Below are 26653 nucleotides of genomic sequence, written 5' to 3' on the forward strand. Positions count from 1 at the left end.
TAACCCTGTTCACAAAATGCATGGGTGGCCTGTTAAACAGAATTATTCATTTTTACAACTCATACCCAACCTGCAAGAAAATGACCAAAGTAAACACCCATTTGGTTTTATGACAAAGAGAGAAGAAGACTCCTAAATCAGTCAGAGCTGACATGTTTATTTTGCATTATAAGGATTAAATGCTGAATACAAATTCAATTTTTGAGACTGTAACTTTCGGTATAAAATAATGAACACTTCACATTATTAAAACTGCAAAGCTCGTGGACAGAGTTGCTTACATCTTTCTATATGACCACACATGCAGTCTGATTTATCTGCAGCACAGTTTTCAGAACTTCACGGGTGCCTTCATAAACTGCATCAAACTAAAAGGTGGGTTTTGCATGTTTACGATTCCATAAAACAAGGACACTCCTCAGTTAGCCCATGTTAAGCTATTATTAAACACAATATTGTTCTGTGTGATAATTTTATTTAGCCAGGTCCAGCCCTTCTGACTGTATCAGATTATCTCTGGTATGAATTCTCATGTGTACCTGAAGACCAATACTATGGAAGAATCGTTTGCCACATTCTGAACGACAGTACAGTTTTTCTCCAGCATGAATTCCCATGTGGCATTCTTTTGAGAATTGCTTGCCACTTCAAAATCAGAGTTTAGTTTTGCTCTAGAGTGAGTTGTTATATGGCTAAGAAGACTGCTTCTGTGAGTGAAACATCTACCACATTCAGAACAGAAATACGGTTTGTCGCCGGTGTGAATTTTCATGTGGCTGGTGAGATTCTTCCGGTCTGTGAAACATTTGCCACATTCAGAACAGCTATGAGGCTTTTCATCAGTGTGAATTCTTTTATGGCTACGAAGGCCACTGTTACGTGAAAAACGCTTACCACATTCGGTACAACAAAAGGGCTTCTCACCAGTATGAATTCTGATGTGGCTTTGAAGGTGACCTATTTGTGAAAATTGTTTTCCACATTCAGAATAGCAACAAGTTTTTTCTCCAGTATGAATTTTCATGTGATTATGAAGATTACTACTGTGTGAAAATCGTTTGCCAGATTCCAAACAGCAGAGAGGTTTCTCTCCAGTATGAATTCTGCTGTGGCTCTGAAGTTGGTTTATGTCCAAGAACCATTTGCCACATTTAGGACAACAATAAGGTTTCTCTCCACTGTGAATTCTTACATGATTATGAACCCTACTCAGAAGTAAAAATCCCTTCCCACATTCAGAACAACAATAAGGTTTTTCTCCTTTATGAAGTTTTGAATGTTTCTGAAAACTGCTATGATGGGAACATAGTTTGCCACATTCAGAACAATAAGGTTTTTCACCAGTGTGAATTCTTAAGTGTTCCTGAAGACTGCTGTTGGAAAATCTTTTGCCACATTCAGAACAGCAATATGGACTTTCTTTTATATGAATGTGTGCATGCTGCTGTGGCGTAGTATTATAGGAAAAGCATTTGCCACATTCAGAACTGCAAAAAGTTTTTTTCTCCAATGTGTATTCTCACATTGGTCTGAAGACTGCGCATTTGTGAGAATCATTTGCCACACTCTGCACAGCAATGGGGGTTCTCTTCTGTGTGAGTACTCAAGTGCCTACTAAGACTCCTGCCGTCTGAAAAATGCTTACTAGATTCAGAACAGCTGAGGTTTGTCACCAGTATGAATTCTTTCACGACTACGAAGGCCACTGCTGTTTGAGAACCTTTTACCACATTCAGAACAACAATAAGGTTTCTCTCCAGTATGAATTCTGATATGGCACTGAAGATGGCTTATTTCTAAGAATCTTTTCCCACATTGAGAACAGCAGTGAGGTTTCTCCCCAGTATGAATTCTGTTATGTTTATAAAGATTACTTCTGTCTGAGAATCGCTTGCCACATTCCAAACAACAGTGAGGTTTCTCTCCAGTGTGAATTCTGATGTGTCTCTGAAGCTGGCTCATTTCTATGAACTGTTTGCCACATTCAGTACAACAATGTTGCTTTTCTCCAGTATGAATTTTGATATGGCGTTGAAGGTGGCAAATTTGTAAGAATCTTTTACCACACTCAGAGCAACAGTAAGGTTTCTCACCAGTGTGAGTTTTTGCATGCTTATGAAGATTGCTAATATGGGAAAATCCTTTGCCACATTCAGAACAAAAATGAGGTTTGTCCGCAGTATGAACGGTTACATGATTCTGAAGACTACTGTTATGGGAGAAGCTCTTGCCACATTCACTACAGCAATATGGCTTCTCTCCAGTATGAATATGTTTGTGCTGCTGAAGACTGCTGATATGAGAAAATCGTTTGCCACATTCACTACAGCAATAAGGTTTTTCTCCAGTGTGAGTTCTTTTGTGGCTCTGAAGAGTACTACTTTGTGAAAATCTTTTGCCACATTCAGAGCAGGAATAAGGTTTCTCTCCAGTGTGAATCCGTATGTGTTTTTGAAGAGTCCTGTTACGTGAAAATCGTTTGCCACATTCAGAGCAGCAAAAAGGCCTTTCTCTTGTGTGGATTTTTGTGTGGCTGTGAAGATTGCTTATTTGTGAGAATCTTTTGCCACATTCGACACAGCAATAAGGTTTCTCTCCAGTGTGAATTCGTTTGTGATTGTGGAGACTGTCACTACGTGAAAATAGTCTGCCACATTCAGAACATGAGTATGGCTTCTTTTTCATAGGAATCGATTTAAGGCTTGCATGAAAAACCTCTTCATGTGTATTAAGGGGTCGCTGTTGATCAATGTTAACGGCTTCTGCCTGCGTTATTTTACCAGTAGGAAGAGAACTGTTTTGAGAAGAGGCTGCTGTCACGTTATCTGGTTCTCTTGTTGATTTCTTCATCTTCTCGTGTTCTTGTTTCTGTTGGATTCTGTGCTGAAGACAGGGCTGAGTAAATGAAAGCGGGGAGAGGGTGCCATCCTTGTGGAAATCTGTAATAGCACAAACATTTCAGGTCAATTTTTTAAAACTAGCTGCCCCCCGTGGCTCCACCCACATACTAGTGAAACAGGACAAACTTTAAAAATCAATAATAAAAAAAAAATTAAAACATGTAATTGACATTTGGACCGTACGTAGCTTGCGCTTGGCCACAAACATTGGCAGTGTAACTGACTGTGTTCAGCTCTAATGGGAGAGCATCCCCCATGTGTGGAGAAGAGCATGTGGCCGTGATCTCTCAGGCAATCAGCAGCTACCCTCTGAAGCACATAGAGCCCTGATATCTCTCTCTCAAAAACGTCAAACGTTACTCCCTATCAATCAGTAGATGACAATGTCTGCTGAACAAACCGGTATGGCTAGCTAAGGGGAGGCAACACATGGAGAGAGGTACAGCGACTCGAACAGAGGCTGGCGAGTGAATGAGGAGGGGCCCCACCTCCATGCCGCTTTCTTGGATTAGTGCAAATAAATTGCCATCGCAAGCAAACTATGATACAGAGCACGATGAGAAAAGTCACAAAATCAATTGGAACATTCAAGCAAATTATAGAAATAGAAAAAAAAAAAAAAATGATCTAAATCCATTAGGAAGTTCTCTCGTGAAAAACGGACACACGTTGGATTTATATAGATAGATATATAGTGCCTTCCATATCTTATCTATCTTTCTTTCTATTATATAGTGCCTTTCATATCTGATAGATGAAGATAAGATATGGAAGGCACTATATATCTATCTTTCTATTATATAGTGCCTTTCATATCTATCATATAGTGCCTTTCATATCTGATAGATATATAGTGCCTTCCATATCTTATCTTTATCTATCTTTCTTTCTATCATATAGTGCCTTTCATATCTGATAGAAAGATTTGGAAGGCACTATATAATAGATATAGAAGGCACTATATCATAGAAAGGCACTTGATAATAGATATAAAATGCACTATATGATAGATATGAAAGGCACTATATAATAGATAGTGATGCTGACCCATTCATACATCCCACTCCGGGTCTGTCCACTTTGCATTCTCCTGCTGTTTGTTCCATTTCTCCATCTCCCTCTCATACCCCAAAGACATGTCTGCTGTGTTAATCGCCATCTGGTGTGACGGACTGTGGATGGATGTGCCAGTGTGCCCTGCCCGGATTGGCATCCACTCTCAGGTTGATACCTGCCTTATTGTGACCTGTCCCAGATTATTAATGGGTTTTCATGGCTTAAGAGTCCAGTTTCAGTGAAAACATCTGTCTCTATGTCAGGGTGTGGACACGACACAAAAGAATCTCTTGACCAGAATGAAACCTCTATAGTTATTAGCTCTAGAGAATTACAAACGTCTTATTAATCCTGAGGCAAAATGATTCCAAAATAACAACTACTGTGAATGTTGTGAAAATCTTGTGCTGGACACTTTAGATATTTCCGCATTAACCCAAACATTTTCGAGTGATTATTTGAGAGGTCAACTACTGCTAGTCATCACTTTGTAAACGCTGCCATTGTCAGGTTCGGTTTACCTACATGACTTACTTAGTCCCACACTCCCAGATGACTGCTGCTCTTCTCCTTCTCTGCCGTTTCCTTCTTCAATTTCCTCCTCCAACTCAAACAGCTCAGACTTCAGTTCCAAGATATTCAGCGGGGCGGTCAGTTGTCCCTTATTATGCAACCAGGGTTTCAAACCGGAATGGGATTCTTCACAGATACCTTGCCTGATAATATGCCCAGTTTCATGGACTTGGAGGTCAAGACTAAAAGAGAAATCGTCAGAATCCTCCATTTTAATCTCCACAAGCTCCTCTTTGCACTCCTCCTTTTTAACAGTGGCCCCATCGCAATCCTCCCGCTTTACACACAACTGCTTGGGTGCCTCCCACTCACAGTCCTCCTGTTTAAGGTGTGCCAGTCTTTCATCCATATCCTTCTCTTTAGCCGAGGCCATGGTCTGTGGGAAACTCTTCTCTAACCGCTCAACTGTCTACTCTTCTTATATGGGAACTGGGCCCTGCGAATAGAAACGGTATAGAATGACATCAAAAACAACATGAGCATGGGACAGGGTGAACTGCCTGTCTTTACTAAAAAATAAATAAATAAATCACAGAAGACTGCCAGCTAGGTTTTGAAGACAAATGTTGCAAAGTTTCCAAGTCAGCCTAAGAAACTCTCGGCAGATTTGGAGTGTAAAAACAATTTAAAATGCAGACCGAGACAAAGTCAAGAATGTGGAAGGGGGGGGGGGGGGGGGGGGGGGGGGGGGCACACAAAGGTTGAAGGACTTACCTTTTAAGTCACGTTGACCCATTTCATACTGACAGCATAGGCCTAATGAAGTCTCCCAACATGCAATGGTGAAGGAGTCATAGGATTTCAAAGAGATCCCATCTGTTTTGGGGGGGTCAAGTCCGATTTATTTATAAAAGTGCATTTAAAACAACGGGTGTTGAGCCAAAGTGCCAAACAAAATAAACACAACACAAACAACAGTGTAAGAAACAGGTTCATAAAACAAAAAAAAAATCAAACGAGACCATCCAATATGAAGAAGAGAAGCAGTGGGTCTTAAGCCGAGTCGTCAAATGGGGGAAGGCAGCTAAGAAACTTTGGTCTCCCTTGGACTTCAGCTGAGATCTTAGGACTACGAGGAGGAGGAGCGGCCCTGTTGACCACAATGCCTCCGGCGCCGAGTCGGGGTGAAGGAGACCACAGATGTGTTTTGGAGTGGAGACCACGCAAGGCTTCAAAAAAACAACAACTCGCCGGTAGCCAGTGGAGAGAGGCCAGCACAGGGGAGAGCTCATCCTTTGGTCTTTCTCGTATATGAGGTGTAAGGAAAGTATTAATAGACAGATATGAAAGGCACTATATATTAGACGTTTTAAACCTCACCGAGTCTGAAAATACCATGTGTGTAATCACGATAACTCGAGTGCACTTTCATTTCGGTCAACCACATTTTGCATACAAGTATTAGGAACAAAATCTAGAATCCTATTAACTTTGAGGTTATTTCCATTAAGCAGAAGTGGTACTTTACCTTTTGTTCAGGCAGCTGCACAGTCCGCTTTGTTTAACTTGACTTTTACAATAATTGTTCAAAAAATTATTAATGCGATTGGATTTGTTGTTGATGGTTCTTTAATGTCTGCAGTGTTTCCTACCTTGCATCCTGTATTGGCTGGGATTGGCTCCAGCAGACCCCCCCCCCGTGACCCTATAGTTAGGGTATAGCGGGTTGTGTAATGGATGGATGGTTCTTTAATGTACATAATAATGTAAAAATAGAATCCTTGTCTTGCGGTTTACTCCTCAAGTTTCCATCCCCATATCTGAGTAAATCGAGAAAGTCAAGGGGAGACCACTCCCGATTTTATTTTATTTTTGACGCAGGGCACTTGCAGAAATTCATTAAGCTGTTCTTCACTTAATTCTTATTTCACCCCACTGGGCTTCTGATGTCACTCCTCTAAGCTTGAGAGCTCAACTCTGCACTAGTTAGACGGGGGCTGCAGGGTTTGGGACTTTACTGTACACTAGTGCTGGGCGGTAGGAACAAAATTCTATATCATGGTATATTTCTAAATTATCCCGGTTTCACGGTATTGGACAGTATTTTTTTTCCCATGCATGAGTGGATGTTCACCACATTTTCCACTGCAATTACTGGCTAAGAATAACCGATTCCACTGTCGTGAGCATTGTATACTGTACAAAAAGACATTTGAATGTGCACAGAAGTATTAACCCAGGTTTGTATGACCCCATAATGTGATAGTTTTCAAGGGGGTGGCACTAATGGAGAGAAGGAATGACATTGCATGACAGTTGCAGTCAAAATATCAAACCTTTTTATTGAAGAAAGTTTGCAAACAACTAAAATTGTGCCAACATATTTTCAACCACCCAAAGAGGCATTTAGACTTAATAAAATATCCAGAGGTGCTTGTCAAAAGTTGTTTTGTACTGAACATGTCTTAGAAAAGGAATAAATAGTAAATATGTTTTGTAAACCAAATACACTTTCTGTTAATGTTAACAATCTCCGTCCACTGAGGTTAGGTTAGGGTTAGGTTAGGTTTCTTTATTTAGTCGTGTTTACACAGGAAAACATGAAATTTGCCTTCTCAGTTGCATCTAATAACAGGTAACAGACAGAATGAAATAAAACAGACAAATAGAAATAAGAAAGGTTAAGGTAAGGCAGTTGGTATAAATATGTTTTATCTAACAAAAAAGGTTACAGGATATATATATATATATAAACCTTAAACATTATCTCCGATAATTCTTATTGAAAAGTCGTAGGGCACTAGGAAGAAAGGAGTTTCTGGAGCGATTTGTGTGGGTTTTCAAAGCAACTCTCCTTCCTGATTTACTGAAGTTTAGTTCTACATGTAATGGATGTCTGTCATCAGTTGAGATGATTTCCAGTTTCTTTAGCATTGCCCTCTGACACACACACACAGTAGTCAAATCATCAACATCAGCCCCAATAACTTTAGCTGCATACTTCGTAATCTGCTGGAGATTTTTTGAGTTTTGGTTTGTTAGACTATTAAACCAGGCAGTGAAACTGAAAGTGATCACAGACTGGATCATACTGCGATAGGAGGACAACATGAGGTCCTCGTCTACTTTAAATAGTTTGAGTTTATGGAGGAGAAATAAGCGCTGGTTGCATTTAGAAAATAGTTTTTTTGTATTTGTATTCCAGTTAAGATTGTTATCTAGGTAAATTCCTAAGTATTTATATTCATTCACTATTTCTACCTCCTCTCCCAGAACTACAACAGGTGAACATACAGATTTCTGTCTCTTAAAATCAAATATCATTTCTTTGGTCTTTTTTACATTCAGAGTGAGAGAGTTTTTATTGCACCAGTTTACCATCCAGTCCACTTGATTTAGATAGTGGCTTTCATCCTCCCCAGATATGTGTCCTATGATCATGGTGTCATCCTCATACTTAATAATGGAGCAGTGGTCATTGTTCTGTCTCAGGTCACTTGTGTACACAGTAAACAGTAATGGTGATAAGACACACACCCCTGTGGACTTCGTGTGTTTGAATGAATGGATATTGAAAGAGTGTCCTGAAATTTAACTGTCTGTGAACCATTTAAAAGAAAGTTCTGAATCCATAGTATGATAAATGGGTTTGCATTCATACTGTTTAATTTCCCAATCAGTATATGAGGCTGTATAGTATTGAACGCTGAAGAAAAATAGTGCTCTGACATATGAACCAGGCTGATCAAGAAAGGTGTAGATTTGATGTAAGATAACAAGCAGAGCATCTTCCACACTTCTGTCTGCACAATAAGCAAATTGATTGTTGTCTTGAAAAGACGTTGTCATTAAAATGTTTTTCACCAAGTGTTCAAAGCATTTCATTGGAATAGATGTAAGTGCCACTGGTCTGTAGTCATTTAAACAGCTTGGCCTAGAAACCTTAGATACAGGGGTGATGATTGATTGTTTCCACAGATTAGGTACAATACCACAGGTCAGAGACCAGTTAAAAAGCAAATGAAAAACTGGGGAGAGCTGCTTAGAGCAAGACTTTAAGAGCCGACCTGATATGCTGACTGGTCCCATTGCACTGACACGTTAAAGTGACTTTTTAAACAACTTTACCCTCATTAAACTGCATAATATTTAAACTGATCCATATTACTAACCGAGAATGGTAAACCGGAAGGCATGGACGCAGGTACACGGCGATGGGAGCAGGAGACATAGTGCGCAGGCGCCTACAGCGCGCATATCATAAACCGCAAGCGAAGTCTGATCCACCGTGAACGAAGGAGGCACGGCCCAAAAACGAAAGAGCTCAACTGACGTGAATAAGACACGAAGCAACAACGCGCCCGTAGCTAACGACTAACGACACAGCCACACAGAAGAGAGGATTCTGCGCTGCACCCCAGAGTCAAACGGAAGAGGCTACGGAGGCCCCACAGGTCCACAAAGATATTACGGAAGGCGCAGGCGCCTACAACGCGCTTCTGAACTAAACGTCCACACTACACAGCATGGTCCACGCGCTTCTAACACACCGCAAGCATAAACACGAGATAGTACAGAAACCACACAGATCTGGACTCCACAACATATGTGAATCACATTACAGTGATACAATATTAAGCACTTTACACACGGACAACTGTATGTAGCCCTCTCAAAGAGAGTACAGAGCCCTACACGTGCACACTACACAGTATAGTCAAACCCAACATAGTACGGAAGGTGCAAGAGCCTACAACGTGCTTCTAAAGCACCACAGGCAAAAACCCGAGATAGTACAGAAGCCCCGAAGATCCGGAATCCACAGCATATGTAAATCACATTACAGTAATACAATATTATAAGTACTCACAGAGAACACAAACAGAAGAGGCTTCCGCGTCCCGCCCCACAGTCAAACCAGAGAAGGTACGGAGTCCCCAAACGTCCAAAAAACACAGCATAGTCAAACACGAGATGCGCCTATGCACTGCAAGCGAAGGAGCCACGGCTCAGAAACGAAAGAGTTCACCTAACGGAAATAGGAAATTTTAACAGTGAGTGCAATTATCCGTATTACTAACAGTAAACAACGTATACCTAATCAACAAATCCCAAGGACAGACCATGGACAGAGTCGGCCTTTACCTCTCTGAGCCCGTATTTAGACATAGACAACTCTATGTAGCCTTCTCAGGAGTTAGGCATGCATGTGACGTTAACGTCAAGATTATAATAACTCCATACCAAGGAAAACTCATTCAAGGACAACACGCCGTCTTTACTACAAATGCGGTGTATGAAGATATCCTTTGTACGTCATCTACGCCTTTACACTCCAATATATCTCATACATAGATCTGCACAAACTCAAAGACATTCTATACTTACATAACATAACTAAACTGCGATTGTCATTTACATATATTACATAGACCTACAGATGTCGTAACGGTGAACATGATACATATGTAACAATTACCAGGACAGACAATAATCTCTTTCAAATCTATTTCAGGTTACCCAAGACCAGGGGTTGGCGAGCGAAGTGAGCAGGGGGCGGAGCCCCCTAGTAAACAATAACAATAAAATAAATAATAGTGCAACATCTATATATATACAGTGGTGTGAAAAACTATTTGCCCCCTTCCTGATTTCTTATTCTTTTGCATGTTTGTCACACAAAATGTTTCTGATCATCAAACACATTTAACCATTAGTCAAATATAACACAAGTAAACACAAAATGCAGTTTTTAAATGATGGTTTTTATTATTTAGGGAGAAAAAAAAATCCAAACCTACATGGCCCTGTGTGAAAAAGTAATTGCCCCCTGAACCTAATAACTGGTTGGGCCACCCTTAGCAGCAATAACTGCAATCAAGCGTTTGCGATAACTTGCAATGAGTCTTTTACAGCGCTCTGGAGGAATTTGGCCCACTCATCTTTGCAAAATTGTTGTAATTCAGCTTTATTTGAGGGTTTTCTAGCATGAACCGCCTTTTTAAGGTCATGCCATAGCATCTCAATTGGATTCAGGTCAGGACTTTGACTAGGCCACTCCAAAGTCTTCATTTTGTTTTTCTTCAGCCATTCAGAGGTGGATTTGCTGGTGTGTTTTGGGTCATTGTCCTGTTGCAGCACCCAAGATCGCTTCAGCTTGAGTTGACGAACAGATGGCCGGACATTCTCCTTCAGGATTTTTTGGTAGACAGTAGAATTCATGGTTCCATCTATCACAGCAAGCCTTCCAGGTCCTGAAGCAGCAAAACAACCCCAGACCATCACACTACCACCACCATATTTTACTGTTGGTATGATGTTCTTTTTCTGAAATGCTGTGTTCCTTTTACGCCAGATGTAACGGGACATTTGCCTTCCAAAAAGTTCAACTTTTGACTCATCAGTCCACAAGGTATTTTCCCAAAAGTCTTGGCAATCATTGAGATGTTTCTTAGCAAAATTGAGACGAGCCCTAATGTTCTTTTTGCTTAACAGTGGTTTGCGTTTTCGAAATCTGCCATGCAGGCCGTTTTTGCCCAGTCTCTTTCTTATGGTGGAGTCGTGAACACTGACCTTAATTGAGGCAAGTGAGGCCTGCAGTTCTTTAGACGTTGTCCTGGGGTCTTTTGTGACCTCTCGGATGAGTCGTCTCTGCGCTCTTGGGGTAATTTTGGTCAGCCGGCCACTCCTGGGAAGGTTCACCACTGTTCCATGTTTTTGCCATTTGTGGATAATGGCTCTCACTGTGGTTCACTGGAGTCCCAAAGCTTTAGAAATGGCTTTATAACCTTTACCAGACTGATAGATCTCAGTTACTTCTGTTCTCATTTGTTCCTGAATTTCTTTGGATCTTGGCATGATGTCTAGCTTTTGAGGTGCTTTTGGTCTACTTCTCTGTGTCAGGCAGCTCCTATTTAAGTGATTTCTTGATTGAAACAGGTGTGGCAGTAATCAGGCCTGGGGGTGGCTACGGAAATTGAACTCAGGTGTGATACACCACAGTTAGGTTATTTTTTAACAAGGGGGCAATTACTTTTTCACACAGGGCCATGTAGGTTTGGATTTTTTTTCTCCCTAAATAATAAAAACCATCATTTAAAAACTGCATTTTGTGTTTACTTGTGTTATATTTGACTAATGGTTAAATGTGTTTGATGATCAGAAACATTTTGTGTGACAAACATGCAAAAGAATAAGAAATCAGGAAGGGGGCAAATAGTTTTTCACACCACTGTATATATATATATATATATATGTATAAAATCCCTGTGTGCATCCAGGTGTCCGTGTGTGGGTGTCTTCTGATGAAGTGCACATGCGCGGGGCACGGTGCGACTCGCGATATTAGTGTCAGAGAAAGTTAGAAGCGTTTTTACGGAAATACAAACCAGTATTACTGCGAGAGGAAATTAAAGGTACATAATACAGTGACTCATATTACAGCCACATGCAAGCCAGTATTACTGTCAGAGGAGATTAAAAGCATATTACCGACGTGCACGCCTGTATTACCGCCAGAGAAAATTAAAGGTATATTACGGACGTACAAGACGGTATCCTTCAATAAGGGCGCGCACAAAAAGGCGAGCCTCAAAAGGGCGACCTCAATTGGGCGCAGCGAATAAAGGCGCGCGTAAATAAAGATCTGCACCTGTTGCTCTTCACATATTCCAGAGCCATTTGAACTAAATTATCTACGCGCCCTTATTGAATAGAGCTGTACAAGACAGTATTACTGTCACAGAAAATTAAAGACACACAATACACGTCGGCAGCCCACGAAGAACAGTCAGCTCAGCAAGTAAACATCAACACAAGAAAGGCTGAAAGACAAAGAAAAATACGACCAACAGACAGAATGAGGTCAAGGTCCCTACTAATGTTCCTACTAATGTTTATGCACTACTGTTCTAGCGCCCGTTATTGTAACGGGCTACATGACTAGTTCAATAATAATACTGTTACTCCAAGACTTCAAAGCCCAGGTGCATTACAGTATTCACCAAACAAAATAAAATAAAACAAGTGCAACTTGGTGATGACATCTTTACCAACTGAACCATCATTAAGGCAAACTGCATTCATATGGACCTGCTTCAAGCTAAGCTACTGTATATACATAAATAATAAAACTGAAACTGGCATTTATAATGCTATTTGTGATATAGCCCTACGGAATTGTATTAGGGCTACGGTGAAGAAAAAAACAACAAACTATATGTCTCGACATTTCCACTTTATTCTCGCTGTTGATATCGTGATTAAAGTCGACATTTCTACTTTATTCTTCTCGAAGTTTATTTTATAATTAAAAGTAGAAATGTCGTAAACTAAACTTCATCCTAAAATCAAAGTTTAATTCACTAGATTTTCTCAAACCCCGTCATAAGTTATGCAGCCCATTAAATGCTTTGTGTATTTAATAATACTTTGTGTATTTAGTAATACTGTCTTGTACGGCTCTATTCAATAAGGGCGCGTAGATAATTTAGTTCAAATGGCTCTGGAATATGTGAAGAGCAACAAAGGTGCAGATCTTTATTTACGCGCGCCTTTATTCGCTGCGCCCAATTGAGGTCGCCCTTTTGAGGCTCGCCTTTTTGTGCGCGCCCTTATTGAAGGATACCGTCTTGTACGTCCGCTGGCTTGTACGTCCGTAATATACCTTTAATTTTCTCTGGTGGTAATACAGGCGTGCGCATCGGTAATATGCCTTTAATCTCCTCTGACAGTAATACTGGCTTGTATGTGGCTGTAATATGCGTCACTGTATTGTGTACCTTTAATTTCCTCTCGCAGTAATACTGGTTTGTATTTCCGTAAAACGTTGTGTCCCCCGGCCCAGTTGTTAATCGCTACGCTCTTCTTAAACTGACGTCCTCCTGCACTGATCACCACACTTCATGATATTCCTGCTCTCTGAACATTTAGAACGCTAATATAAACACTTGATATCATTTTCATGACGAAATGCATTAAAGCAGGTATCAAACATACACGCTGGTGTGTGCTGCTCCCTCGCAGTAAGGGGTCCCCAGGTGTACATTCAGTGTAGAGAACTTTATGACAGGTGTGACGAGGCTCCGTAAAGCTGGATGTATGACTGGGTGTCGCAGAGGTTTAACTGAAATATCGTGTAAATGTTGGGTTTGTGATCTGGTTGTCGGAGACACGAACACAGAACTCAATGGATGTTCTTCAGAGCAGGTTTTCTTTATTGCATATGTGCTGTCCTCTATCTGACGTAACAAACCCCTCAGTTCCTATCCTTCCTTGTTATTTCTCCACCTAACCAATCACCACACAATAAACATCTTTGTGTAATTTAAACTAGTTATAAACTTAGACCATGGAGTGTTCAGAACTTAAATAAACATGTATAATGGAGATGTTTTTTAATGCCATCCATTCAGGGTTGCGCCCATCCCAGTAAGCATCGTGCGCGAGGCAGGAGGAAATCCTGAACGGGGCGCCAGCTCATCGCAGGGTGAATACGAGCAACACAAACACTAGCAGGGTCAATAGAGCAGAACAAAACCCGCACAGCCTCCATGACTCTGAAAAGAAACTGAAGCACGCCGAGTAAACCCACCAGAAAAACATACAAACTCAAGGCAGGGAACACCCGGGACCCCCTTACTGCGAGGTAGCAGTGCAACCTCCACGCCACCGTGCATGTTTAATACAAGCGTTAATGCATTTCATCATGAAAATGATATCAGGTATTTGTCTTAGCATTGTAAATGTTTAGGGAGCAGGAATATCAAAGTGAATGGATTCTGTGTGCTGTGCTCTGTTTAAGAAGAGCGTAGCGATTAACAGAAGAACACTTAACACAAAGCATTCAATGTGCTACATTAACTTATGATGGGGTTTGAGAAAATCTAGTAAATTAAATATTCATTTTAAGATGAAGTTTAGTTCATGATGTTCTAATTTAATGACAAATTATGAGAATAAAGTAGAAATGTTGAGAATAAAGTCAACATGTCGTCACACTATTACACAGTACCCAGGTACATTACACAGTATTGAAAAAAATTAAACAAGTACAACCTGGCTTGCAGTATTATACAGTATTATAGAAACAGTATTTACACACTTGAATATAATGGTCCACATCCGACTTTTTAAATCCAAAGTATCTCCAGGCAGTGGACACGACTCCTTTTTTTCAGCAAAAGTCCTTCTGTGTCGTCATGTTCAACTTCTTCGTCTGCTACGGCTTCAGTTTTGGCTTGTTCTCTGTCCATTTTCACCGCACAATACCTACACTACCACATGTAATCCGTTGTATGCTTGCTTAGCGGTGTAGCAGTGAAAAACGGCCCCCGTGCAACACCTCCACTAACGCATGTACTCTGTTATATCTGTTTAGCAGTGTAGCAGTGAAAAAGGTCCCCCTTAAACAGTTTCCTGCTGCGCCACGTTCCAGACATTGTTAAGGCAATTTAAGCTGGTGATGCGGTATAAGAAAATCCATATCATAACAAGAATAAGAAACGATTTTCAGTATGAACCGGTATACAGCCCAGCACTACTGTACGCTACCAAGTGTTTATGTATGTGTGTGTTTGTGTGTGTTACATTTACAAAAATCAGTGCTTATGTTTAAGATTTTCATTCTGCATTTCCAGGTCTTACGGTTATTTAATCTGTTATTTACTAATAAAGGGTCTGGAGCTGGTTCTGGTGGAGCCTTCAGGCATTCGGTGTTGTTTTCTCAAGTTAACTGAGATTATTAGGAAACATTTAAAAGGTGAAAATTACATACAAAAGGAAAAATTAATAAGAAAACAGCAAAAGAAAGCTGATGCTATAGCAACAATACACATACAGTATATAAACACACATACTGTATATATTATTTATAATAATACACACACACATACATATATCCATCCATCCATCCATCCATCCATTTTCCAACCCGCTGAACACAGGGTCACGGGGGTCTGCTGGAGCCAATCCCAGACAACACAGGGCACAAGGCAGGAACCAATCCGGGGCAGGGTGCCAACCCACCGCAGGACACACACAAACACACACACACACCAAGCACACACACATACAGTCATATGAAAATGTTTGGGACCCCCTCTCAGCCTGCATAATCATTTCCTCTCCTTTCAACATGAAAGATAACAGTGGTCTGTCTTTCATTTTCTAGGAGTACTGCGGTGTTTTCTGAACAAAGATCTTTAGTGATGCAGTATTTAGTCGTATTAAATTAAATCAAATGTGAAAAACTGGCTGTGCACAAATGTGGGTCCCCTTGTCATTGTGCTGATTTGAATGCCTGTCACTGCTCAATGCTGATTACTTGGTGTGATGAGCTCGTTACGCCTTGAACTTCACAGACAGGTGTGTCCAATCATGAGATATAAAGGGATTTAAGGTGGTCAATTACAAGTTGTGCTTCCTTCTCTTTGACTCTCCTCTGAAGAGTGACACCATGGGATCCTCAAATCAACTCTCCAAAGATCTGAAAACAAAGATTGTTGAGTCTCCTGGTTTAGGGGAAGGCTACAAAAAGCCATCTCAGAGGTTTAAACTGTCAGTTTCAACTGTAAGGAATGGAATCAGGAAATGGAAGGCCACAGGCACAGTTGCTGTTAAACACAGTAGGTCTGGCAGGCCAAGAAAAATACAGGAGCGGCATATGGGCAAGATTGCGAGAATGGTGACAGACAACCCACAGATCACCTCCAAAGACCTGCAAGAACATCTTGCTGCAGATGGTGTATCTGGACATCGCTCTACAATTCAATTTGCACAAAGAACATCTGTATGGCAGTGTGATGAGAAAGAAGCCCTTTCTGCACTCAGGCCACAAACAGAGTCGCTTGTTGTATGCCAATGCTCATTTAGACAAGCCAGATTAATTTTGGAACAAAGTGCTTTGGACTGATGAGACAGAAATGGAGTTATTTGGCGGAAGAAGAACACCGCATTCCAAGAAAAACTCCTGCTACCTCCTGTCAAATTTGGTGGAGGTTCCATCATGCTGTGTGGCTGTGTGGCTAGTTCAGGGACTGGGGCCCTTGTCAAAGTTGAGGGTCGGATGAGTTCAACCCAATATTAACAAATTCTTCAGGATAATGTTCAAGCATCAGTCACAAAGTTGAAGTCACACAGGGGTTCGATATTCCAACAAGACAATGACCCAAAACACATTTGGAAATCTACAAAGGCATTCATGCAGAGGGAGAAGTACAATGTTCTGGAATGGCCGTCACAGTCCCCTGACTTGAAGATCATTGAAAATCTATGGGATGATTTGAAGCAGGCTGTCCATCAAATTGAACTGAACTGGAGAGATTTTGTATGAAGAATGGTCAACAAGACCTCTATCCAGAATCAGACCCTCATCACAGGCTACAGGAGGACAGCGTCTAGAGGCTGTTAGATTAGCAAAAGGAGGCTCAACTAAGTATTAATGTCATATCTCTGTTGGGGTGCCCACATTTATGCACCTGTCTAATTTTGTTATGATGCATGTTGCATATTTTCTTTTAATCCAATAAACTTAATGTCACTGCTGAAATACTACTGTGTCCATAAGGCATGTCAGATATTAAAAGGAAGTTCAGCCAATGAGAAACAAAAATCCAAAGAATTAAGATTGGGGTCCCAAACTTTTTCATATGACTGTATATACATATATACATTTCTATTTATTATATAAAAGAATTTTTCATCATCTCAGAGAGACAATTTCACGTCACGCAAGACTAGACATTACAATAGGAAGCAAGACCCGTGAGACGGTGACTTTAGCACATCACGCCCTAATTACAAACATTTTCTCGGAGACACTTTCACTTCCTTGTCTCGCGGGATGTTAGACAAAAGGACAGCTACTGTACAGGCTTTAAAATGATCAACGCGCAGCACGACATTTTTTATTTCTTGATATTTGCCCGTAATAAAGCTGTAGTGAATGAGTTATCCCCCCTCCTCAGGCGGGTGCGCTTCATGCCAGCTGCCTGTTGTGCCATGCTGCGCATTGATCATTTAAAAGCCTGTACATGTGATGTCTAGTCTTGCGTGATGTGAACGTGCCTCTCTGAGATGGTCATATCTCGACCCAAAATGTTTATTTTATATATATATATATATATATATATATATATATATATATATATATATACACACACACACACACATACACATATACACTTCTCAAAAGAATGAAAGGACCCTTTTGAATGAGAGTATAGCATCAAGTCAGTGACACTTGTGGGCTATTGATCTGCTCAGTTAAGTAGCAGAGGGGCTTGTTCATCAGTTTCAGCTGCTTTGGTGCACTAGAGGGGCGACAATGAGACAACCCCCAAAACAGGAATGAATGGGTTAACAGGAGGTGGGAGGCCACTGACATTTTCCCCTCCTCATCTGTTTTGTCACTCATTTTGCATTTGTCTATGGTCAGTGTCACTACTGGTAGCAGGAGGCCATACCTGGACCCTACAGAACTGGCACAGGTAGTCCAACTTCTCTAGGATGGCACATCAATACCACGTGGCATTTCCAGAAGGTTTGTTGCGTCTCCCAGCACTGTCTCAAGAGCATGGAGGAGATTCCAGGAGACAGAGAGCTAGACATGGCCCCTCATTGAAGGTCCTTAACCCATCAGCAGGACCCACCACTATGTGCTCCTTTGGGCGAGGAGGTACAGGATGATCACTGGCAGAGCCTACAAAATGAACTCCAGCAGGCAGGCAGGCAGGCCGGCCACTGGTGTGAATGTCTCTGAGCAAACAATCAGAAACAGACTTCATGAGGGGGGCCTGAGGGCCCGACGTTCTCTAGTGGGCACCGTGGAGCTCAATTGGCATTTGCCATAGAATACCAGAACTGGCAGGTACCCTGTGCTTTTCACAGATTTTTTTTTTTTACTTTTATTGTTTACCCTTTCCAGTGCCCGTTACACATCACAGTGAGTCTCACTAAATTGATACGGAAGTGTGCCAGCTTTGCCAGTAAAGTTATTCCATGGAACCGCGTCGGATTGGGTAAAACTTGCCTGCAATTTAACAAAGCCACATGTCTTGCTATTAATCCTCTTTAATAAAATCCCTGTGTGCGTCTCCTGGTGAAGTGCGCATGCGCGGGGCACGGTGCGATGCGTGATATTACTGTCCGAGAAAGTTACAGCCGTTTTACGGAAATACAAACCAGTATTACTGCGAGAGGAAATTAAAGGTACACAATACAGTGACGCATTTTACAGCCACATACAAGCAAGTATTACTGTCAGAGGAGAATAAAGGCATATTACTGACGGGCACGCCTGTATTACCGCCAGAGAAAATTAAAGGTATATTACGGACGTACAAGCCAGCGGACGTACAAGACAGTATTACTGTCACAGAAAATTAAAGACACACTATACATGGCGGCAGCCCACGAAGAACGGTCAGCTCAGCAAGTAAACATCAACAAAAGAAAGGCTGAAAGAAAGAAAAATACGACCAACAAAAAGAATGAGGTCAAAGTCCCTTGCCATTTAATATACGGTAGACTGTTCCTACTAATGTTTATGCACTACTGTTCTAGCGCCCGTTATTGTAAGGGGCTACATGACTAGTATCTAATAAATAACTGGTTTTGCACGTCGTGTATAAGCAACTGACTGGAAGCGAAAAGGGGGGCTTCGATTAACCAAAGACCTGTGTGACAGATAATGGGCGACTAAAATCGCAAGTTCACCAGCCAAACCGCTGGACCGGGCAGGCGGTCGGCGGCGAGATCTCCTCTTTCTGTGTCGCGCCCACCTGCTTTCCCTTTTTTTTTTTTTTTCTTCAACATTTTCGAATATTCAGCCCACTGTCGGCTCCTCATCCCCTCCGTCCGGTTTTCCCGTTACTCACCAACACTTGTCGCCGGTCTTCCTCTCTCCCGGCGCTCTCCTTTCTCTCTTCATGCCAGTTAATAAAGTACAGACACACGCCTGCCACGTATGGCCATCCGGCTTCGGCAACAAAACGCAGCGAAACAGGCGCGTCATTAAACAGCGACACGACGGGAACGCGCCAGCAGCCGGGCGAATACTGCCATCTACTGGACGGAGAGAGAGAATGAGTCGGGGAGCTGACTTTCAAAGCTGCCTGGCACCCGATATTTGTTCAAGTAGATATAAGTTGTTCAAAATTGGGGTAATTATTAATCCGATATATAAAATTGTGCTCTAAAGTGAATATAAGTTAAATTTAAACCAACGGTGTTGGTTCTGCCTGCTCTTGGATCTGATAATGGCACCTCTATCACTGCTTCTCTCTTCCTGGCCTTGTGTTGCCACACCAATCGATGGAAGTTTCTAGTGCTTTTCAAACATAGAGCTTCGCCAAACGTTCTCTTTTTCACTTCATACCTCACTATTTAAAGAAACATTGCAACTGGGAGCCTGATCGAATCGGTCTACAAAGTTTACGTTTGTGAAATCCATACTTTCTCTGCAAAGAATGTTTTTTTAAGTCCTTGAAATGATTTTGTTATCATGGCACTGATTTGTGCTTAAAATAGACCTTTTCGGCCGATGTAATGAAGAGCTTCCTGTGAGACGTGCACTCAGCTCTTCGGCGCACTCATTTGATTTTTTCCGGCAAACAAATTTTCAAAACAAACCGCATTTTACGATTCTAATCAGAGCCGGAGTAAGAATTATGTTGGCGTGGTCATTTTAGATCTGAGATCGGCTAAAATTTAAACAATGACAGCTGTTAATACCCAGCCATCATTACTCAGTTTGCCAATAGATGTCAGAAGGACGGATGCCAAAATCGAACTGCCCAAAGATAGATTTCGACGTACCAAGCAAATGGCGATACGTTCTAAATTACTTACGGTTCCGGAGCTGTCGAAGGATTTAAAGTCAGTCGACGATGAAAGTTATGGAAAGTACTCCCCACCAAAACCAACCGAACTTACTGTTATCTGCTCGAACCAACACCGACTAACTATACTCGGCCGTCCAGCGGCGTCACTGTAGCATTCGAATATTCTTAGCCAATCATGCAATACTGCATCCGCGTTTGCCACGTTATGTTCTAACTACAGAGGTAGAGTCTCATTGCATGGTTCTAACTTGTATTGAGTCGAGGTATCGATGCGAACACCATACATACTGATACGATCAAATTATATACAGTATAACGATAAAGAATGTGACGACCTCTGATTTGTTCCTGACCAGGTCACCGCCTCCTCTGCAGCCGTCCCTGCACCCTATTGGCTGGTGCAGCCGTCAATCGCTTCTGCGGTCAGCCCTTTGTTTGAATTAAGCCCCGAGTCAGCGCTGCACAGACTTAGCATAACTTTAAGAAATACACGCAAGAAAACAAAAAAACGAGGAATAAGACAAGTGTTTGCTAATCTTTATTTTCTTATCTTTTACTTCTATTAAACAAATCCGTATGGTTTTGAGGTATTTAATTTTATGGTTGTGGGTTGCGAGGGTTAGCCCTAAATACTGAATTATCCAAATGACCTTTCTTTGCCGATACCTGACTGACTTAAATGGAGGACAATCCCGCCACATTTCACTTCTTTACATTAAGAGGAAATTTTGTTTTTTGTGATGAGTGGTCGAGTCCTTCGACTTTTTACATTCTATACAGTATACAGGCGCCGGCCACTTTATTAGGTACACCTTGCCCGTAGCTGGTTGGACCCCCTTTTGCTTTCAGAACTGCTGTAATTCTTCATGGCATTGATTCAACAAGGTGCTACAAACCTCCCTCAGGGGTTTTGCTCCATACTGGCATGATGGCATCACGCAGTTGCTGCAGATCCATGATGTGAATCTCCCATTCCAGCACATCCCAAAGGTGCTCTCTACTGGATTGAGTTCTGGTGAGTGTGGAGGCCATTCGGGTCACGTGAACTCCTAGTCATGTTCAAGAAACCAGTGGGAGATGATCTGAACTTTGTGACATGGTGTGTTGTCAGGCTGGAAGGAGCCATCAGAAGGTGGCTGTCATAAAGGGGTGGACATGGTCAGCAACAACACTCATTTAAACGATGCCCAGTTGGTACTAAGGGGCCCAAAGTGAGCCAAGAAAATATCCCTCACATCAGCCTGAACAGTTGATACAAGGCATTTCACGTTGCTGACCCGACCATCAGAATGTCACAGCAGAAATTGAGACTCGTCAGACCAGGCGACGTTTTTCCAGTCTTCTGTTGTCTAATTTTGTGTGAATTGTAGCCTTAGCTGTCAGGAGTGTCACCCGGTGTGGTCTCCTGCTGCTGCTGTAGCCCACCTGCTTCAAGGTCTGACGTGTTGCGAGTTCAGAGCTGCTCTTCTGCACACCTCGGTTGTAACGAGAGCTTATTTGAGTTCCTGTTGCCTTTCTCTCAGCTCAGACCAGTCTGACCATTCTCCTCGGACATCCATCCATTATCCAATCTGCTATATCCAAACTACAGGGTCACGTGGGGTCTGCTGGAGCCAATCCCAACTAACACAGGGCAGGAAACAAACCACCGCAGGGCACAGCCACACCCACACAACACTCACTAGGGACAATTTAGGATCGCCAATGCGCCTAATCTGCATGTCTTTGGACTGTGGGGGGAAACCCACGCAGACAAACTCCACATAGGGAGGACCCGGGAAGTGAACCCAGGTCTCCTAACTGCGAAGTAGCAGTACTACCCACTGCGCCACCGTGCCGCCCAACATTTTGGTCCAATGGATATTTTCCCCATTTTCAGACTATTCTCTGTAAAGCCTACAGATAGTTGTGCGTGAAAATCCCAGCAGATCACCAGTTTGTGAACTACTCAGACCAACAACCAGGCCACGTTCAGAGTCACTTCAGTCGCCTTTCTTCCCCATTCTGATGGCTCCGTTTGAACTCCAGCAGGTCGTCTCGACGAGGTCTACACGCCGAAATGCATTGTGGTGCTGCCATGTGATTGGCTGATTAGAGATTTGCGTTAGAACAGGTGTACCTAATAAAGTGGCAGGTGAGTGTATTTTATTGTAACGGGTGCCGCACAAGCCAAGCGAAACAAAAACAAATTAACTCCTCAGCATCGGGTGTTGTTTCCAGATGCACACCATCTTAAATTCTCCTTCAATGAAAAAATGCAGTCTTCGCAATCTCAGAAAGGCGCTATATACATGACTTTAATTATTATTATTATTATTATCGTGCAATTTAAAGTTCAGATCACTCCGCGATTGCACCTCAATTTTGAACTTCTGCCTTCACTCTTAAAACCAAGTGATCCATTTTTATTTCTAAGATTTTCGTTATTTCCTTTTTTTTGCCAACCACTAGCATTTCTATTTTTTTCCCCTTATTGACTCCTCGTCCGGTAAGGAGCACGGCCCCTCCGCTACATACGTGCTTCTGAAAGTTCGACAGTACAAACGTGTGCCCAGTTGCGTTTTCCTTGATTATGGTTTTCATTCTGTTTAACTCTGACGCGTCACGGGACTGCAAAATGCACGCGGCCGCCGTCGGGTTGTCACGTGATCTCTTTGGCAACGGCAATGCTTCGGGGCACCGCGCGTCCTCATTGGTTAAGATTAGTGATGGGAAGTTCGGATCATTTTACCGACTCGGACTTTTGAGTCTCGTTCAGCAAAATGAACGAATCCTTTTTCGAGTCATTTCGTTCATTTCAGCAAAATATATTTAAAATGTTACCTGTTACCTCGCTAACACATCTACTGCTTACACAAATGTTGATCACACTACAAACAAGACAAAACTATAATGCTATAAGAAACAGAAAATATTAATTCATTGCTTACCTGGGTCTTTAGTCTATGATTCGCTCACCTCGCCTCTTATCTGACAAGTTTTCGGGTTTGAGTCGTTCATTCATCACGTGACAGCCCCATAAGCTTAACCCTATGCAGTCTGAGCCGGAAAGAGAATTAATTAGTTCATTCCTCGAGTCTTTCGAGTCGTTCGTTCTTTTGTCACGTGACCACTTACCGGCTCAGTACCTCAGTCAAATACTAACGTAAAATTCCATTTGTTGTATGTTGGGTCATATTTAGAAATTATCATGAAATTATCAAAAATATCTAAAACGCGTTTTCTTATAAATAAAAAAGGTCTGTCAATTTCTGTCACTATGATTTTGTTACTGTTTCTTGAGGATCTGTGGTGTGTTATTTTATAAATAAATAATCCTGTTACAAATAAATTATTGATTAATTTGTCCTTTTATTGTCTTTGTCTATCAGTAAAGTAAACAAACACTAGGCTATATAATAAAATAATCCAAGCCTACAATTACAAAGTACTTATAGTTAATAATCGTACACTATTCTATAGCAGTGTTCATTTATACTCCAATTTTGAGTTTCCTGGTATAATAATTGTTTTTCCTATGAAGACTTAACATATTGATCTAATATTTGTATAAAAAGATTGGTCAAAAAGGACATAATGACAAAGTAAAAGCAAATAACATTTTGAATTTGAATGAATAAGGTTAGTTTAAAATATTAAGGTTATGATAACTTAAACTTCAAGTTGTAACCCAAAATTAAATAAAAACTGGAGAGTTAAAATCATTTACAATCCAACATACAACAAATGGAATTTTACGTTAGTATTTGACTGAGGTACTGAGCCGGTAAGTGGCCACGTGACAAAAGAACGACCAACTCGAAAGAGTCGAGGAATGAACTAATCGATTCTCTTTCTGGCTCAGACTGCATAGGATAAGCTTATGGGGCTGTCACGTGATGAACGAACGACTCGAACCTGAAGACTCGAGAGATGAACTAATCAATTCTGTTTCCGGCTCAGACTGAGTTGGTTAAGCTTATGAAGTTGCGCAAATGAGCATGCGCGACTGAACGAATCACTCCCACGAGACGACTCGTTCTTCCCGAGTCACATTAAAGATTCGTTCAAAATGAACGAATCGTTCAAGAACGACCCATCACTAGTTAAGATTCTTGTGACCGCGGGTCAGCCTGTGTGTGTGCGCGCGCGTGTCTGTGTGTGTGTGTGTTGGAGTTAAGCCCATTTCCTTTGTGTTAAACATGGCCGTGTCGCCGATGTTCAGTATCTCTTAGTGCATACATTTTAATAAGTCAGCGGTGAAGTCGGTCGAAAATCGGGCAGTCAGGTGGCGTCCCACATTTTTTGTTCGGTTCTTTGCTCTTTCTCTCTTTTTTGCTCGTCAGGATTGCGTCCTCATCTCCCGGTATTTTAAGCTGTCGTCGGGGACGTGGTCCTTATCACCTCCTTATCCTGCAAGTGTTGGAAAGGAACGTTGGGGTAATGCAACAAGATACAGTGGTGTGCAAAAGTATTACCCCCCCCCCCTCCCAAAAAAAAAAGAATGTTTTTCTGCCTGACAAAACATTTATCCACACATTTATCCATTCAGTTTTTTTAATGTGATCTCTTCTGCTGTCACAATCCATTTCCAAAGTCAAAGTAAACCATTTCTGTGCATTCTTAACTGAAGACGGAAAAACTCCAAAGTTCATGTTTGCCTGAGTATTTTAACCTCTGTGCTTTGGAAGTTCCAGATTAACAAAAATGACAAATGAATCACAGTCACAATTAAATTTCACAGTCCTAATTAAACATAATGAGGTCCTACTTGTGAGTTCTTTCTACCACTTTGGATACAAAAAACAAGAACCCTCTGTAGTCTTTGTTGGACAGTCACTGCACAAATGAAGACCAAGGAGTGGAGGTGAGAATCAAAGTCCTTGAAATGCACAAGGCAAAGCAAAGTTTGACTGTGCCATTGCGCACCGCTGGGTCCGTCAGCTCATCCCAGCAACCCGACTCTTACTAGAATGCCTACCCGTCCCTCAAAATTCAACATCAGAGCGAGACGTCGACTAAATAATCCAAGTGTCACTCTCAAAAGTCTGCAATGCTCTTTGGCTGAAAATGGATTGAAGGTGCTAGGCCGGAGGGGGGGGGGGGGGGGGGGGGGTTCGTTAGGGGGTCCAGAATTTCAAGAGCTGTCCATTAAACAGGCCGCTATGGGAGGGGAGCGAGAAAGAAGGTCTAAACAGCATGAGAGCTAAGGTGTGGGAGAAGGTTTTACAGTAGGACAAAAAAGTATTTAGTCAGCCACCAATTGTGCAAGTTCTCCCACTTAAAAAGATGAGAGAGGCCTGTCATTTTCATCATAGGTCTACCTCAACTTTGAGAAACAAAATGAGAAAAAAAAATCCAGAATATCACATTGTCTGATTTTTGAAGAATTTATTTGCAAATTATAGTGGAAAAAAAGTATTTAGTCACCTACAAACAAGTCAAACAGTCACACTCTAAACTCCACTATGGCCAAGACCAAAGAGCTGTCAAAGGACACCAGAAACAAAATTGTAGACCTGCACCAGGCTGGGAAGACTGAATCTGCAATAGGTAGGCAGCTTGGTGTGAAGAAATCAACTGTGGGAGCAATTATTAGAAAATGGAAGACATACAAGACCATTGATAATCTCCCTCGATCTGGGGCTCTGCGCAAGATCTCACCCCGTGGGGTCAAAATGATCACAAGAACGGTGAGCAAAAATCCCAGAACCACACAGGGGGACCTAGTGAATGACCTGCAGAGAGCTGGGACCAAACTAACAAAGGCTACCATCAGTAACACACTACGCCGCCACGGACTCAAATCCTGCAGTGCCAGACGTGTCCCCCTGCTTAAGCCAGTACATGTGCAGGCCCGTCTGAAGTTTGCTAGAGAGCATTTGGATGATCCAGAAGAGGACTGGGAGAATGTCATATGGTCAGATGAAACCAAAATAGAACGTCGTGTTTGGAGAAGAAAGAATGCTGAGTTGCATCCAAAGAACACCATACCTACTGTAAAGCATGGAGGTGGAAACATCAGGCTTTGGGGCTGTTGTTCTGCAAAGGGACCAGGACGACTGATCCGTGTAAAGGAAAGAATGAATGGGGCCATGTATCGTCAGATTTGGAGTGAAAACCTCCTTCCATCAGCAAGGGCATTGAAGATGAAACGTGGCTGGGTCTTCAGCATGACAATGATCCCAAACACACCGCCCGGGTAACGAAGGAGTGCCTTCGTAAGAAGCATTTCAAGGTCCTGGAGTGGCCTACACAGTCTCCAGATCTCAACCCCATAGAAAATCTTTGGAGGGAGTTGAAAGTCCGTGTTGCCCAACTACAGCCCCAAAACATCACTGCTATACAGGAGATCTGCATGGA

The 26653-nt window shown here is 41.8% G+C and overlaps 2 protein-coding genes across 2 annotated transcripts; both read right to left on the reverse strand.

Moving 5' to 3' along the window:
* Positions 1 to 137: 137 nt before the first annotated feature.
* LOC114641559 (gastrula zinc finger protein XlCGF26.1-like) lies at positions 138 to 19459 on the reverse strand. Its single transcript, XM_028790599.2, has 3 exons — positions 19346 to 19459; positions 4491 to 4965; positions 138 to 2939 (listed from the first exon to the last, which is right to left on the reverse strand). Exons 2-3 carry the CDS (start codon positions 4900 to 4902, stop codon positions 1651 to 1653), a joined length of 1701 nt encoding a protein of 566 aa, XP_028646432.1. The 5' UTR covers positions 4903 to 4965; positions 19346 to 19459; the 3' UTR covers positions 138 to 1650.
* Positions 530 to 1544, reverse strand: LOC127527820 (gastrula zinc finger protein XlCGF8.2DB-like). Its single transcript, XM_051927712.1, has 2 exons — positions 1524 to 1544; positions 530 to 1444 (listed from the first exon to the last, which is right to left on the reverse strand). The coding sequence occupies exons 1-2, from the start codon at positions 1542 to 1544 to the stop codon at positions 530 to 532; spliced, it is 936 nt and encodes a 311-aa protein (XP_051783672.1).
* Positions 19460 to 26653: the final 7194 nt, after the last annotated feature.

The sequence above is a fragment of the Erpetoichthys calabaricus genome, chromosome 5, assembly GCF_900747795.2.
Source record: "Erpetoichthys calabaricus chromosome 5, fErpCal1.3, whole genome shotgun sequence".
NCBI lineage: Eukaryota > Metazoa > Chordata > Cladistia > Polypteriformes > Polypteridae > Erpetoichthys > Erpetoichthys calabaricus.